Below are 16,736 nucleotides of genomic sequence, written 5' to 3'. Positions count from 1 at the left end.
CCCAGAACGTGTTACAAAGTCCATCAGAACCTCTTGGTCAAGTATGTCATGGGTTGCTGGTTTAGGGGAACACTGGTTACGATGCTCAGCCTGACCTTTAGTACTAGAGATAGGGATTGAACGGGCCCATCTTTCTTTGGCCACCAGGGAGGTCTGTTTTGTGCCTTGGCTCTCCAATGGCATTGTTTGACAGTACAGTTTTGGAGATGGGCCAAGCCGGATCTTTGGGATGGAAAGGCTTGGAGAGAGGTCTGGGTTTGTAATGATAAGTGGTGGCGAAACACTATGATTTGGAATAGGAACTTTTGGAGAGATGCTAGGATTTGGAATAGGAACTTTCCAAAAAGGCTTTGGAGTAAGAAGTGTTGGGGATGGGCCTAGCCTGACCTTAGGAGTAGGAAGTGTTGGGGATGGGCCTAGCCTGACCTTAGGAGTAAGAAGTGTTGGGGATGGGCCTAGCCTGACCTTAGGAGTAGGAAGTGTTGGGGATGGGCCTAGCCTGACCTTAGGAGTAAGAAGTGTTGGGGATGGGCCTAGCCTGACCTTAGGAGTAGGAAGTGTTGGGGATGGGCCTAGCCTGACCTTAGGAGTAGGAAGTGTCGGAGAGACACCAGGTTTGAGCTTTAGAATAGGATGTGCTGTCCTGTTGCCAAGAGTCCTCTCTGTATGAAGATGGAGTCCCTGGCTGTCAAAGGAGGAGATCTGGATGGGTTTCTTTGTGACAATAGGTGAGAGCTGGAGAGGAGGGGGCGATGGGACTTGTAGGTGTCTCTGGGGTTGTTTGGAGGTGAAAGTTGCAAGGTGGTTATCAAAACTCATTGCAAAGAGAAATTATGAGTATCTGCAAAGCCTGACAGTTTTGATGAGTAGGGAGTGAGAGAAGGTTAATGGGAGAGAAATACATTTTATGTTAAAACATTTTTTTTTATGCTAACCCTAACCCCTAACCCCTAACCCTAACCCTAACCCCTAACCCTAACCCTAACCCTAACCCTAACCCCTAACCCCTAACCCCTAACCCCTAACCCTAACCCTAACCCTAACCCTAACCCCTAACCCTAACCCTAACCCTAACCCTAACCCTAACCCCTAACCCCTAACCCTAACCCTAACCCTAACCCCTAACCCCTAACCCTAACCCTAACCCTAACCCTATCCCTAACCCCTAACCCCTAACCCCTAACCCTAACCCTAACCCTAACCCCTAACCCTAACCCCTAACCCTAACCCTAACCCCTAACCCTAACCCTAACCCTAACCCCTAACCCCTAACCCCTAACCCTAACCCTAACCCTAACCCTAACCCTAACCCCTAACCCTAACCCTAACCCTAACCCTAACCCTAACCCTATCCCTATCCCTAACCCCTAACCCCTAACCCTAACCCCTAACCCTAACCCCTAACCCTAACCCTAACCCCTAACCCTAACCCTAACCCCTAACCCTAACCCTAACCCTAACCCTAACCCTAACCCTAACCCCTAACCCTAACCCTAACCTCTAACCCTAACCCTAACCCTATCTTATTGTACGTTTGGCAGTAGGTCTGTAAGAAACATAACTTTAATGTAAAAAGCATTGCAGAAAACTTGCATTCTCAAATAGTCATCTGCATTACATTGCAATACAGAAGACTGCAAGCCTGATCAACTAAAAATAAACAGAAAGATGAGTATACAGTTAAACAAGCACTGACCTGAGTGTATGCGATAGGCTCTATCTGGGTCGTTGACATGGAGTGAGAGAGAAAACGAGTGAGAGACAGTGAGAGACAGAGAGAGCGAGAGAGAGAGAGAGAGAGACAGGGAGAACAGCTGGAAGTTGTGTGTACCAAAGTTACATTCTCCCCATTCCTCTCATCTAAAGCTGCACTGTTTCACTCACCCACTCCCACCCTCCTCATTTTGTTTGTCTATGGGAAACATAAATGTGTCTGTGGATAAATGACTACAATGCTTCCCAGTGGAGAATCTTGAAACAAATCTTTGAAAAGTTTTCCTCTTTTTGTGTTTGACTTTTTCCAGGGCTGAGAATTAGTGCATAACACGGGGGTATTCAAGTGGTGATAAATCCATTTATTTTGTTATTTCTTATGAATATATAATTATGGTAACATGGTCAAAAGTGCAAAATGATACATACATACTTTTTTCCCACCACCCTTCAGTAAAAAAGGACAGTGCGATGAGAGTAAAATACAAACGTTTTCTTAGGATCGACCTCTGAATGGATTCTTTTGGCATCTTGAACAATTTAATCATCAATCTATTTGGCACATAACTGATATCATTACTGAAAGCAATTTACAGTTTCATTCAAACACCTTTACAAATACTTCCAAACGAGAGACATCTTGATAGCAGCTGCCATATTGACATTTTCAGAAAACTGATTTTGTGGTTTCAACATTTAGAAATGTATTGCACTTTATTAGTCAGCTTCAAATGCACTAAGATACATAAACATCATGAGAAATGCAGTGAATGTCTGGTTACAAAATATATGTAAAAATTGGCACAATCATGAAATGGCACAAATATGAACATGAAAACAGGAACTATCCCTTTGTTCAAATGACCTCATTTTTTGTTTCCCCTCTCTATGAAAACGTTATTTCACGTTTCAAAGGGTGACACCACCTGACCACAGTGCCTTCCTCTCAATGCTGTTTCTTCCCAGTCAGGCCTCTCACGTCCCAAACCTCTCAGGGGGTGTCTGTCTCTATCTACCATCCTGCGGTCCTCCAGTCCCAGCCCCACTCCATATGGTCAGCTTCTGTCCTTCCTGTAGTGTGCGTGGTCATATCATATGAGGGCATTGCCATCTTCGTCTTTGCTGTTCAAGCTCACCACCAGCGGACGGTGCTTCACAGTCTTGTTGCTCCACTTGTGTGCGTCCTGAAGCCCTGGCTCCAGGAAGTAGAGACAGGCGCCGAAGCCGGCCAGCACCAGGACCGACACCAGCAGGTAGACGGGGACGAACCAGTCCAGGAACATCCAGGACATGGTACTGTTACGGAGCGGTACAGGAGGACGACGGGGGACATTAGATTGTGAGCTGATGATCAAATACCAAACACTATCTACCTATTGTAAACATGGTGCAGCTTAACCTGGAAGCGTACTCCTTATTCACAATCTCAAGTCAACTATTATGTGCAAGCAACTGCCCTGTCAAAATTGACTATAAAATGGTCCTCTGTGTTAAGGTATATTAGTTGTGGCAGGCTATTGCCATTCAAATACTCTAACATGCTTCGCCATCCTTGTACTGTGTCAGTAGATTATGTCCACTGTAACTGATTGCACACATTAGCTGCTAGAGTAACTGCACATGATCATGACAAAAAATATCACCCCACGGTAGCTAGCAGGTTTCGGCACATACCTGTGGTCTCTTCTGTGCCCGCCTTCCTCTGAATATGATGTTTGTGTAAAATGGAGGAGCAATGGAGTCACTGATCAGATGATGTATTGGTCTAATGCAGCACAACCGTCAACTGGATGGTATAATATAATCCAAGGTGATCTCTCTGTACAGATGACAGAGAGGTTCATCATACTGCTCTGGTTTCTGACGTCACATTCAAAGGGAGGGGAGGAGGGGGGCATTGCTATGACAACAGCCCTAGTGATGGGTGGAGGCGGATGTTATGCAACGGTTATTGTGGTGTTTCTTTGGGCCAGGACCCTTCAGATGTCTCCGGTCGCCTCCTCCAGCCTCTGCATGAAATCGATTCCAGTTCATTTAAACGCACAAACCATCACAGAGTAAGAGGGTAATGTTCTCCTTCATATCCGTCACTCAGGAAGAAGCAATATGATTCTCATCTACAAAGCACAACCTGTCATGTTTTTTTTCTCTCTTGACGTCCGAGACAATTACTTTTATGAGACAATGACTAAAACAAGACTGCAGAGCAGGAAGGATGACCTATTTATTGTCAAACTGTACCAGGAAGAAGCCTTTGTCCAATTAGTTGAATGATTGTTACTCAGCTCTAGGTCCATATGAAGGAAAGATAAGCTTAATAGATCAACCTCTAATCCACTTCTCATTGGGCCACATCCAGGAAGTGGACATGTAGGTCTGCATCTGATTGGTGTGAAGCCGAACCCTATACAATTATTTTTTTAAATAAAAATGTGTGATTTATTAAAATATGAATGCATTTCAATAGGTTCTGACCAGTAGCAAGGCATCACCGGGTCATCCGTTGGGAGAAAACAGCCCAGTTCTAAAAAGACATGACATACAGCAACTGGTAAACATCAAGTATTCTAGCTTGACAGACTGCCGTTAAAAAAGTATTGGTGTGTTTTAGATACAGCACAATATAATAAATATTAGGGTTTCAAAGTCTTTAAAGTCTGTTTAGTAGTAGCAATTTATTCTGTGTCTACAGGTTTGTAAACTGATCCAGTCTCATATTATGCGTAGATTCAGCAGAATGACGTTGACACGGGCAGCACCGCAGATATTGAGATGAGTGAGATACAAGACTTCGCTCTCACACAGTCCAGTTCACAGGTTCACCAGGAATTGTTGCGGAAATGTACCCACTATGCTATTTACTTTCTGCATCTACGCCATGTCGCTGAGTCTACCTTCAATACTGCTCATGTTATGAATGGATGGATGGCACCAGGAAGGCTACAGGCACACTGCATGTATCTGAGAGTAAACACTAACTAACATAGTGGGGGAGGGGCGGGGGATTATAACTTGGCTGCCTGTGTATCCTCTGCAGTGCTGTGTGAAGGAGCTTCTTTCTGGAGGAAGTCAGTGATGAGTTGGGCCACAGTCTCAGGGGTGTTCAGGTGGACATGATGATCACCAGGTACGTTAACCACCATGCCCTGAGAGAGAGAGGGGGGGGGGGGGGGGGGGGGGAGATTGAAAACAAATACATATAAACTATTCTTTCCCAAAAACCCTGCATTTGACCAATCTGAGTGCCAGTATGTAGGTCAGTGTTTGCAGCGAAAACTTTTCTTACTGCCTCTCTGTGATGTTGAGCTTTTACCACTGTTATCTATACAGTACTGTAGCTGCAAGGAGCATCGCACAATATGACTGAAGTAACAGCATACAAATATTACGCTAAAATGTTTCAGTCGCAACCATAAAAGTGACATTAGAATGTGAGTAGGACATTGTTTCTTTGTAAATAGGTGTATACATAAGTATACTCACTCTTTGGTCTTTATACCCTTGAAGTAGTGTTGAGGTAAAGGTCTTCTGTTGTGGTTCAGAAAACATCTTCTCAAACCCCTCCTCCGCCCTATCAGGAGAATTAGAGAGATCAAGTAAAAAATATTAGCAGTAAAAATAAAAAAATGGTGCTTGACGGTGTGGTAAAGTGTAGTTTACAATAGAAACGGTGTAATAATCCTGTAATAATTGTGAAATAGTGTAATGATGGGAGAGTGTCCTACAGCACTACTAGAACTCTGGCCTGTATCCTGGACTGCAACTCCAGACTCTGCTCCAGACTGACACGCACAACGTTTTTCTGAAACAGAACACATTAGCATTCCTAGAAACAGATCAAATATACAAATCAACTTAAGTAAATAGTTTTTATGAGGACTATTAAACACAAAAAGATTAGTCTTACCAGGTTGATTCTAAAGTCTCGGGTGAACACCACCCCTATGAAAGAAAAATAGAAAGTGTTAGGATTACTATTATATTACAATGATATGAGTACGACAGATGACAAGAAGGAGAAACAAAGTGAAAAGAGAAAAAAGACCATGTGAGATAGGGAGAGGGAGAGAGGGGGAGAGAATGATCATTTTACCTCCTCCAACCTGAGCGAGTCCTCGTTCTAGAAGAATGTGGGCTGACTGCTCCGAGAGAGAGGGGTTTGCTGCCAAAAGCCTGGAAGTGATTAACACATCATAGGAGTGACGCAATGACTATGATTATCAGAGCAGAGAGATTATGGCCAGACAGCCCAACATAACAGAAGTGTCATTGTAAAACAAGGAAGTGTGGTCTTACCTCATCAATGCGTTCTCATAGGTGTAAACCTTCTCTTTCTTCTCATCTTTCTTCTTCTCAAACTCAAGCATTCCTTCAAATCCCTGTCTTATCACCGTATGCAATTCCTTCTAGGGTAAGAGACACAATGGTAGAGAGACATTATAAAATGTGGATGTCCTGAACAGTTCCAAGGAGCAAATGATAAAAGAGTTGAGTATTTCAGTACTGCGTCTGTGGGTAAGAATCCATAGGAGTCCAGGAGAACCACTGAATCCACCATCTCTGGATACAATGCACTGAACTGGACAAAGACAACAGGACATGGTTACATACACACCATACACAGGTACTGTCTCTGGATATTGTTAATTGCGAAGAGGCACACAGATATGAAACAGCATTAACATGCTTATTTTTTTAAGATGCTTACCATTCCAGCTACATTGCCACCTGTACAATGGAGAGCACATGATCAGATGTCTGTACAGACAGGAAAACAACCATGTCTGATCAGAACACAATGAGTGGAAGAGAGATTAACATGAAGATGAACAGTCACTCACCCATACAGTGTCCGATAATAGAGAATCTCTTCCATTGGAGAGCTGCAGACCATTTCAATGGATTAGAAAGATAGATAGATAATCTGCTAAATGTAGCTTCATACTTTAAAATTACACCTACCTAGGAGAGAAAGAATGAGGAAACCTCATATAGCTGTGTCTAACTTCACTTTACTTTCAATCATTGCTTTTCAGTTCTTACTGGAGCAAAGGTCACATTGATCTGAATAAGCTCAAACCAGCAGGTAGCTTAGCGGCTTGAGCAGTGGGCCAGTAACCGAAAGGTCGGCACTTAACCCTAATTGCTCCAGGGTCGCCTCCAGGCAGCCGTGACCCCATTCTCAGAGGGTGTCTCAGAGAGAGTGGGATATGCAAAAAACACATTTTCAATTCACACATTTGTATTAAAACACACTTGTGCCTGTGTGAAATAGGTCAAATATATGCATCTACTAAATTAATTTCAATAATTATTAATACCTCCAATGACCCGCCGTATGTCAGCCACATAAGCAGGAAAGCTGTAGAAGACTCCAGGAGGTCGATGAGAGGAGAGACCATGGCCAGCCATATCCACAGCTACATACTTCCACTCTGTATGTATATATGAATATGAGAGAGAGAGAGAGAGAGAGAGAGAGAGAGAGAGAGAGAGAGACAGACTGTCAGAGCCTGACTCCCTCTGTACTGAACAACTATGCAACTGAATGTCCTTCCAATTCCAATGACAAGTTCTCATGAATCTACTGTACAATTCTCTGTGCTGATCTAGCGGGCAGACAGCCTACACACCTTTTGGCAGCAGTGGAATGAGAGTGTTGAAAGTGCCACAGTTGTCTGCCCAGCCGTGCAGGCAGAGTATTGGTCGACCATGGTCAGGACCCCAGACCTTGCCCCTTATCTCTCCCCACGGCACTGGCATATTGAACTCTGACACTGAAGGGCAATTACTGTTAAGACGCATTACTAAGCATTTAACATGCCACAACAATCAGTAATAGTGCACGAGGAAGTGTTATAAGAAGCTCAACAAACAAACAACACACTAATGACGTTCATGTCAAGACAGCTCCCATAAGTTCTGACAATCAAGAAAGGAGTAATTCTTGCCTGCTTGTTTCATGGTAGCTGATGTCATCAAGTGTCTGACTCCTTTCAAAGTTTGCATTATTCTGAAAGACCAACTTCAACGTCGGGTTGTTAACTAAACATAAGCACTATACGTCCACAGCATGGATATATTAAATATATATATATAATAAAACGTTAGCTATGAAATAACAACAACTATTCACGTTTATGTAACCTACGAAACTCTTCTCCATTACTTCCGGGTGAAGTGATACGTGTTATTTTGCCCAATGAAACGTGAATGCGTCTCCCCCTTAGCGAATAACATTGGACAGCTAGCGGCCGGTTAAATGATTGACAAGTGCATGCGCCAATTCTATGTCAGACATTGTCCAATCACATTCTTTGTCAGGAGAACAGGGCGGGTTAACACAAGGCGTTACAATACAACGTGCGGTCACAAAGTATCCAGAATTATATCGTTCTAGCAATAAAGACTACGAACTACGAACAACGTGTCTTTGTCCCCAATATATATTTTTTCCATCTGAGTATAGCTCAATGCATTGGCCTAGAGTTTGTTGCAGAATTTGTCTGTTCCAACCATTTCGTGACATTTAGCCTTATTGGCATGAAAAACAAAAATAATTTTGAAATATTTCCTGACATTTAGCCTATCAGCATGAAAAACTAAAATAAATGTAAAAACTAGTGAGGAAATTCCAGCCTTGGAAACATTCTAGAGGTGGACTACAAGGACTTTTAAACAAACAAAGTGGATGCTGTTGTATCTGCAAAAGGTCACCAGGTGGCAGAAATGGTAAAACCCTAAGCCTACAATAGTTTGAGAATAGATATAGGAGAGACACTTCAGAACAAACCTCCTTTTTTTATATTTTTTAGGGACCATCTGTTGTTCCATGTAGTGGATCTGTTATTCAATGCGCTTGTATAGGCTAATAGCAGTAAGGCTCAAAATATTTTTTTATTAAATTATTTAGAAATATATTTTGGGGATAATTCAAGGGGTCTTAAAATTCAAAATCAAATAGCTTCTTAATACCTTCTTAAAACAAGTCCATATAGCTCAGTAGAACAAAATAGAGAATACCATTAGTTGGTTATATCCCAACCCGGCAGGGTTTAAACTTGACCTGAACTTGAACCCCAGTAAAGGAGGGAAAAGGGCTAGGGACTAAACATATCCATACTTACATGCTCTGGCAAAACTGTCTAGTGGTCCTGGCTGCTGCCAGCAGTTATTTATAAAGCTACATGGTGACTGAAGAGAGAGAAAGATAGGAGAGGAGAATGCTACATGGTGATTGAAGAGAGAGAAAGATAGGAGAGGAGAATGCTACATGGTGACTGAAGAGAGAGAAAGATAGGAGAGGAGAACGAGATGGGGATAATGGCAAAAAGAGACAGAGAGATGTGAGATAAAGAAGAGAGAGAGAGGAAGGAAGGAAGATAGATTGTGAAATATTGTGACAATGTATAGCCTATTCATGGACATATAGGAGAGTCACAGTCCTGTTTGGCCTTAGGTTCAAAAGTTTCTGTCATTGCAGTGTAACAACTGCTTTTCTCATTTGCTGACTTTTGGCAGCATTTGTCTTTGACCATGCCAATAATGTATTTGTAAAGGACAGATGCTCTTTCGCCCTGTTCAAAACAATGAGTGTGTCATAAAGAAAGCAATGCTGTCGGCATCACACCACTGCTATTGTCGTATACTAAGGGTCATAGGATTGAGTCAAATGGCATTTCTTACACATTATGAACAATTGAGATATTTATGTATGTTAGTTCATAAGAAAATAAGGTTCCAAAATCAAAATTTCCAAGTCAATCAAATCTGAAAATCTGAATAGAAATGATTTCCAAAGTTGGTATAGTAATGCTCTATTGCTACAGTTCTTCAGAACTCTAAACCGTTTACAGGCTCAGCTTAGTATGACCATTTAATATGAGACAATAGAATTCACAATGCAGTGAGGGACAGAAAGGAATCTAACTGGTATGGTATCATAATTTGGTAACCTAACGGGAGGGCGGGCTAGAAGGTTTAGAGGTGGAGTTAACTTGGAGAGAGAGATTGATGGTTGGTCTGGGATGAGTGCGTGAGAGGGAGGAGGAGGTATAAAAGGTATGGTTTGGGGATGGGTTTGACTATAAAGTATTTTGGAGTTTGAAATATTGACACGGGACATTTACCTGCTTTACTGGTACAGTATCAATGCTTCTATGTCACGCTTTAAAACAGGGCTGCCCAACCCTCTTCCTGTAGGTTTTCAGTCCTACCCTAATTTAGCATTTCTGATTCAGCTAGTTAAGGTCTTGTTGAGCAGCTAATTAGTATAATTAGGTGTGTTAAATTCAGGTTGGACTGAAAACCCACAGGATGGTAGATCTCCAGGAAGAGGGTTGGGTTGCTCTGCTTTAGAAATACATTTTTGGATCAAATGTTTATTCACTTTAAAAAACAATGTTTATCATGTTTACCTAGCATTAGTGGCTGCAAAAGCACATCACATTAGTAATCATGAGTGAGAGTTTGGGTGAGCTAATATTGTAACCCAAAATGTATTAACTACTTGAACTGTATGACATCTAATCCTGTCATCAGCTTGACTGTCAGTGTTCTTCGATGAGAAACCAAGACATACATGTACACAACAGAAGGCCCAGAGTCCAGAGCTTTCAACCTACACTCTGGACCTCGAAGCCAGTTCCACTGTGTTTGTTCATTGTTCCCCTCTAATCAGGGACTGATTTAGACCTGGAACACCAGGTTCGTGCAATTAATTATATGGTAGAACAGAACCAGCAGGCTCCGGACCTTGTAGGTTAAGCGTTGAATACCCCTGGTCTAGAGGCTATGCAAAGCCAACGCAACAGGTGGACTTCTGGTGCACTGATGCTGGAACATATGTCCTGACAGAACAAGTCTGCTGCCTCCATCATGCTGCCTCTACATCATGCTATCTTGTTCAGAGTAGAAAATCAAATTTTGTTGGTCGGCTACACATATTTAGCAGATGTTATTGCGGGTGTAGCGAAATGCTTGTGTTCCTAGCTCCAACAGCGCATTAATATTTAACAATTGGCTAGTAAAGACCATGTGGGGGAGCAGATGGGGCTGTATTTTATGGCTGATGTCTGTGTGGACTGACCATTTTTGACCTATGGGTATAGAATCATATGAGGACATGGTCAATTAAAAGCTATTGGGAAATGACCATTGGCTTAATTACTACATAGTTACTACTCTGTTGCCTTTGAAAAGATAACATTTAATAGACTAACATCTGGATTTAATTAGTAGTGGCAAGTTCAACTATCAATGTTGCATGCCATGTGTAATCTAACGCAGTAACCAAACTAATGTAAAATCCACGTTTAGAGTGCTTTGGTTTCACTGAGGTGGTGCTGCTGACTCACTGACTAAATGTCTTCAGTTACTTCAACTCTCCCTTACTAATTAGCCACGTAACACTTACCACCTCTAACAATGCATGCAATCCGTAGCTACCCTCTCCCCTCCACTAGGATTTATGGCTGACCGTTTCTATAGCGTTTTGCTGAGTAGACTTGCCATATGTTAGATTAGATAAATGCATTACTGAATTAGTGTTAATGTAAATTAAAACCATAATTCTGTCTTTTTGGCTGCTTCATTGGTCCTGTTCAATCATATTAATTTGTTCCTCTACTAGACCAGCTTCAGTCTGTCTATTACTAACCCACTGACTGCTTGGCACAGAAAATATTAGCTTTCCTATTGTACGCGTTTGTAACAGGGCTGGAGGTAAATTCAAATTGACCTTCAATTTTAATTTCAAAAAAAGAAACACGTTGGGAATAAATAGCTCTTGTAACGTGTACGTTAATAATCGGGAAGCAAGTACAGGCAGCGAATTGTAAAAAAATAAACGAAAATGGAACAAAAACATGAGTAGCGTACAGACATGAAACAGAAACAACGCCCGGGGAAAGAACCGACGGGAGTGACAGATATAGGGGAGGTAATCAGGAAGGCGATGGAGTCCAGGTGAGTCACGAGGCGCAGGTGAACGTAACGATGGTAGCAACAGGTGTGCGTAATAATGAATAAACTGGCGACAACGAACGGGAGTAAACCTGAGTGACACGTCTGAAAATGGATGCCGTTTTATTAGTTAAGACCCAAGCCCTGATTTCTACTGTATGTCATGTCACTGAGTCTCCCTGTCTGTCTTCCTCAGATCATGGCTGACTTTGACATGGTTCTGAAGTGCTGGGGGCCAGTGGAGGCTGACTACAACAAACACGGAGGACTGGTTCTGAGCCGGTCAGTGGACAATATTGGTCTGTAGTTTGCTTTGGCCCAGGTTGTTACGTTTTTCTTACTGATGCGCAGACACATCAGCAAGATGCACGAAATGCCATGGACCAGAGCCAGACTTTACTGAGTTGGCTAAGCGATTGACTGGAGAATGGTTCTGGCCATCAACTACTAGACTGTGTTGAATGTAATACTAAGAAATGGGTTGATGCCAATGTGTAGATATAGCAATCAGGAATGAGTTATTTAATGCTGTCTGTGTACTGTAGAGGCTCACAGAACTCTCCTTACAAATCTCTCTTCCTCTCTCTCGCCTTACCTCTAGTCTGTTTGCAGAGCACCCAGACACCCTGAAGTTGTTCCCTAAGTTCGCAGGCATCGCCGCGGGCGACCTGTCAGGGAACGCAGCAGTAGCTGCCCACGGGGCCACTGTGCTTAAGAAGCTGGGTGAGCTGCTGAAAGCTAAAGGTGACCACGCTGCCATCAAGCTCCTGGCAACCACCCACGCCACCAAGCACAAGATTGCCCTCAACAACTTCATGGTGAGGATGAATGATTCCAGTCTCCCTCCCTCCATCTGAAACTGTGCTTTCCCCTTATTCATACATTTGTTGCATTCACTCCAGTTTTACCATGACACTGTCATGCTTAGTTTACTAAAATGCTGAGTGAGAAATTTCAGAGTGAGAAGTTAAACATCAACATCTCTTGCTGCTCCCCAGCTCATCACTGAGATCATCTGCAACGTGATGGGTGAGGAGGCAGGGCTGGACGGGGCAGGACAGGAAGCTCTGAGGCAGGTGATGGGTGTGATCATAGCTGAAATCGATGTCACCTACAAGGAGCTGGGCTTTACTGGCTAAAGGGTTTACCTCAACGACGCTGGTTTGCTTGTGACTTCCAGAAAAACTTACTGGAAAAGTGTATGAGGCAAAGCATTTGTGCAAATTCTACATTTCTCTATACAGTATATTGCCTTAATCTGCCCTTTCAATGTAGTTTGCTTACTGAATGTGCGTTGTTCCTCTTTGCACTAAACCAATAAACGTTCCGTTAGCTGCAAATGAGTGTTTAAAGTGTCTATTCTGCCTTTCTATCTCTTTGCCTAATTTCAAACCTTCACCCAGTGACATGGACAGATGTATTTTCTGAGGTGGAGGAAACAAGTTCTTTTTTCTCATACCTGTCCTATATAGTAAGGTTGATTTGCTATTGTACACATTAACAGTTAAAAGCTGAATTGTGGTTTAAGGACAAAATATAAAATGTGGATAGGTCTGATTTAGGACAGAAGGAAGGGTTGAAGTTAACAATCTGCTCTGTGACAAACCAGTTTTGCCTCTAGACTGGCTCAATTCTCTTGCACATTTGGTGGGGGGGAAATCTATTCTGGTAGTCACCTCTACTGCCCTCTATCTTGGATGACTGTCCGGTTTCTGTTCCAGTGCAGGTCAGTAAGCGATCCATCCCCTCCCTCCTTGACAAACACGTGCATGATCTCTCTTGCACTCAACACACCTAAGTGCTACATACACACACCAGCAGGCACACACACACTCAATCCCCACCACCCTGTTTCTTTGGACATTTCCCTGGCTCAGTCCTTTGCCATTCCTGCAGTCTTATCGGTCAGTGTGGACGTGACTCGCTCCACAGAGCAGCATCTCAGGCGGGGCTCTGAGTTCAGATCGCCCCCTCAGACCAGGCTGTGCCCGTTACCTTGGGCACTGGAGATTGCCCAGTGCATTCCTCTCAGGAAGTGCATGTCTAGAATGCCCCTGGTTGGTTAAGCCGCACTAGTGAATGAAATAATTGCTTCCATAAGCTCAAAGCGAACATCTTGAATGACTACAATACACGTACGTACTGGTGCAAGAAATCAGGTGTCTTCAAACACTACGCTTAATTCTGGATTCAGCTATTTCTCTGTGGTGATTCTTGAATCTAAAGTATAAGTCCACATCTGTAATACAATTTTGCCCCTAGGTGCAAATGTAATGGTCAAAGTTTTTAACTTTTCCATTGTCTCCAGTCATAAGTGTTTTGGCATTAGCCTGGCTGGCATTGAGCTGATGGCCAAAGCTGTGGTTAATTGCCCTGCTGAAGGAACGACTATTAATAGGCTGGCTGTGTCACTCGCTGCACTGCAGACGTGACACTGACACCCTCATCTCGTGTGACCCGCCTGCCTTTATCTCTCTTTATCTGTCTCTTTCTTTCTGCTGACCCGTCGCCAAGGACAGCCGGTCTCCACCGACCAGACGGGCTGACCCCAGGTCAGGGGCTTTAGTCCAGAGTCAGCCATGAAAAAAAAACCCACAGGAGACGTGTGAAAGTCATTTTATAGGTTACTCATTCTGTAACTATTACGAAGTAAAGCAGCCATTGGGCTCAGGTGTTTCCCCCATCTTAGCCACTTCACGTTTATAGTGAATTCAATATGCACCTGCAAACTGATGTGCCCTAAGAGGTTTCTGTTGTGCAGGTCAGCAAGTGATCTATCCCCTCCTTGACTGAAACACGTGCATGATCTCTCTTGCACTCAACACACCTAAGTGCTACATTCACACTCACTAGCTGGCACGCACACACAATCCCCACCACCTTGTTTCTTTAGGACATTTCCCTGAATTCAAAATGCACCTGCAAACTGCTTGAGGTAGCCTAGTGTTTAGAGCGTTGGGCCAGTGACAAAGGTTGGTGGATCGAATCCCAGAGCTGACAAGGTAAAAATCTGTCATTCTGAACAAGGCAGTTAATCCACTGTTCATAGGCTGTCATTGTGAATAAGAATTTGTTCTTAACTGACTTGCCTAGTTAAAATAGAATTGTATTTTTCAAACAGTGCACATGACTGACCACCAGCATAGGTGTCCAGGCTCCCTTGTCCTTCCAATATTGTATTCCCCCCCCCCCCTCCCCATGGTGTCCAATGGCATTATCAGTGAGGAAACACGATACCTTAGACTTCTTTCTTCAGCATTAACACAGTGGATCCCAAACCTGTGTCCCCAATATTTTCTAACCAGGACTAGGTCTCAAGCAGCTTCCCAACCTATAATTTTTCTTAACACTCCACAAAATGTTACCATTGACACTTATGGATAACAGATTATGGTTCACATGACAACAGCCAGAAACGCCATTCAACTTCTCTACCTAGCTGCTGGTTATTTTTGCTCAGCCCTGATCAGCAAGAGGAAGACACGTGTGCATCCTAGTGTCTCCACCTGAGCCTGTCTGTCAGTGGTCACCCCCTGCATACTTACTACATACTGAATGATTTAGCACAGTGGGACAGTGTGTGTGTCAACATGTAGCAGATTGTGTGTGTTACACTGTGCAAACATCTCCATTTCAGATAGCATAATGCAAAACCCTTCTGAAATGCAGTATTCATTTTGTCATGTCCTACAGTGCAGAAAGGATTTGGGCAACAGGTCCCTCAGACTCCAAAGCCAACAATGGCCGACACAGACGTCAACAAGATGTTTAAATCAGTTGCGATACAACATACACACTGAATCACCCTGAGGAGCAGTAGAGAATTGGGGTAAAGAGCAAGAGGAAGACACCCATGAGATGGACAGACACCTTAAGAGCTGAAAGGGAGAGAAAGATGGGGAGGAGGAGAGGATGTAAATCCCACTAGGCACCAACTGGTTGAATCTAGAGTTGAAGTCAGAAGTTTACATACACTTAGGTTGGAGTCATTAAAAATCGTTTTTCAACCACTCCACAAATTTCTTAACAAACTGCAGTTTGGCAAGTCGGTTAAGACATCTAATTTGTGCATGACACAAGTCATTTTTCCAACAATTGTTTACAGATTATTTCACTATATCACAATTCCAGTGGGTCAGAAGTTTACATACACTAAATTGACTGGGCCTTTAAACAGCTTGGAAAATTCCAGAAAATTATGTCATGGCTCTAGAAGCTTCTGATAGGCTAATTGACATAATTTGAATCAATTGGAGGTGTACCTGTGGATGTATTTCAAGGCCTACCTTCAAACTCAGTGCTTCTTTGCTTGACATGGGAAAATCAAAAGAAGTCAGCCAAGAAATCAGAAAAAAAATTGTAGACCTCCACAAGTCTGGATCATCCTTTGGAGCAATTTCCAAACTCCTGAAGGTACCACGTTCATCTGTACAAACAATAGTACGCAAGTATAAACACCATGGCACTACGTAGCCGTCATACCACTCAGGAAGGAGACGTGTTCTGTCTCCTAGAGATGAATGTACTTTGGGATTGATTTGCACTTTTCGCAAACAGCAAAAGACCTTGATGCTGGAGGAAACAGATACAAAAGTATCTATATCCACAGTAAATACGAGTCCTATAATCAACATAATCTGAAAGGTCGCTCAGCAAGGAAGAAGCCACTGCTCCAAAACCGCCATTAAAAAGCCAGACTACGGTTTACAACTGCACATGGGGATAAATATCGTACTTTTTAGAGAAATGACCTCTGGACTGATGAAACAAAATATAACTGGTTTGGCCATAAAGACCATCGTTATGTTTGGAGGAAAAAGGGGGAGGCTTGCAAGCCGAAGAACACCATCCCAACCGTGAATCACAGGGGTGGCAGCATCATGTTGTGGGGGTGCTTTGCTGCAGGAGGGACTGGTGCACTTCACAAAATAGATGGCATCATGAGGTAGAAAATTATGTGGCTATATTGAAGGAACATCTAAAGACATCAGTCAGGAAGTCTTGATACTACCCATCCCGGGTCCGGGAGCGTAATCATCAACTGACACTAATTAACGCAA

The 16,736-nt window shown here is 43.0% G+C and overlaps 2 protein-coding genes across 6 annotated transcripts; one reads left to right on the top strand and one right to left on the bottom strand.

Annotated features, from left to right (window-relative positions):
• Window positions 1-2,054: 2,054 nt before the first annotated feature.
• LOC110493457 (serine hydrolase-like protein) lies at window positions 2,055-7,914 on the bottom strand. 5 transcript variants are annotated; one of them, XR_005036866.1, is made up of 13 exons: window positions 7,665-7,914; window positions 7,347-7,490; window positions 7,035-7,148; window positions 6,555-6,596; window positions 6,422-6,441; window positions 6,218-6,292; window positions 6,010-6,119; window positions 5,807-5,886; window positions 5,621-5,655; window positions 5,439-5,515; window positions 5,197-5,284; window positions 3,388-4,859; window positions 2,055-3,009 (listed from the first exon to the last, which is right to left on the bottom strand). XR_005036866.1 is itself a non-coding variant. In XM_036949368.1 (12 exons), exons 1-12 carry the CDS (start codon window positions 7,720-7,722, stop codon window positions 4,719-4,721), a joined length of 984 nt encoding a protein of 327 aa, XP_036805263.1. In that variant the 5' UTR covers window positions 7,723-7,914; the 3' UTR covers window positions 2,055-4,718. The 5 variants fall into 5 exon arrangements, 1 of the variants encoding a protein (XP_036805263.1); XR_005036867.1 differs by having other exon boundaries at window positions 7,347-7,504; window positions 7,665-7,896; XR_005036868.1 differs by lacking the exon at window positions 6,218-6,292.
• Window positions 7,915-9,828: 1,914 nt separating this feature from the next.
• mb (myoglobin) lies at window positions 9,829-13,016 on the top strand. The gene is given in 4 exon segments (NM_001171862.1): window positions 9,829-9,853; window positions 11,873-11,958; window positions 12,278-12,494; window positions 12,675-13,016. Coding segments are annotated over 3 exon segments (441 nt in total). The 5' UTR covers window positions 9,829-9,853; window positions 11,873-11,875; the 3' UTR covers window positions 12,816-13,016.
• The last annotated feature ends 3,720 nt before the right edge of the window (window positions 13,017-16,736 follow it).

The sequence above is a fragment of the Oncorhynchus mykiss genome, chromosome 17 (assembly GCF_013265735.2).
Source record: "Oncorhynchus mykiss isolate Arlee chromosome 17, USDA_OmykA_1.1, whole genome shotgun sequence".
NCBI lineage: Eukaryota > Metazoa > Chordata > Actinopteri > Salmoniformes > Salmonidae > Oncorhynchus > Oncorhynchus mykiss.
Note: the sequence above shows the minus strand (reverse complement) of the source record. Positions and strands in the feature narration are given on the sequence as shown.

Coding starts and splice junctions, on each gene's coding strand:
- LOC110493457 (XM_036949368.1), bottom strand. CDS start 7,722: ATGCAAACTTTGAAAGGAGTCAGACACTTGATGACATCAGCTACCATG. Junction 7,491..7,664: donor AGCTACCATGAAACAAGCAG/GCAAGAATTACT, acceptor ATTGCCCTTCAG/TGTCAGAGTTCAATATGCCA. Junction 4,860..5,196: donor AAGGGTATAAAGACCAAAGA/GTGAGTATACTT, acceptor TCTCTCTCTCAG/GGCATGGTGGTTAACGTACC.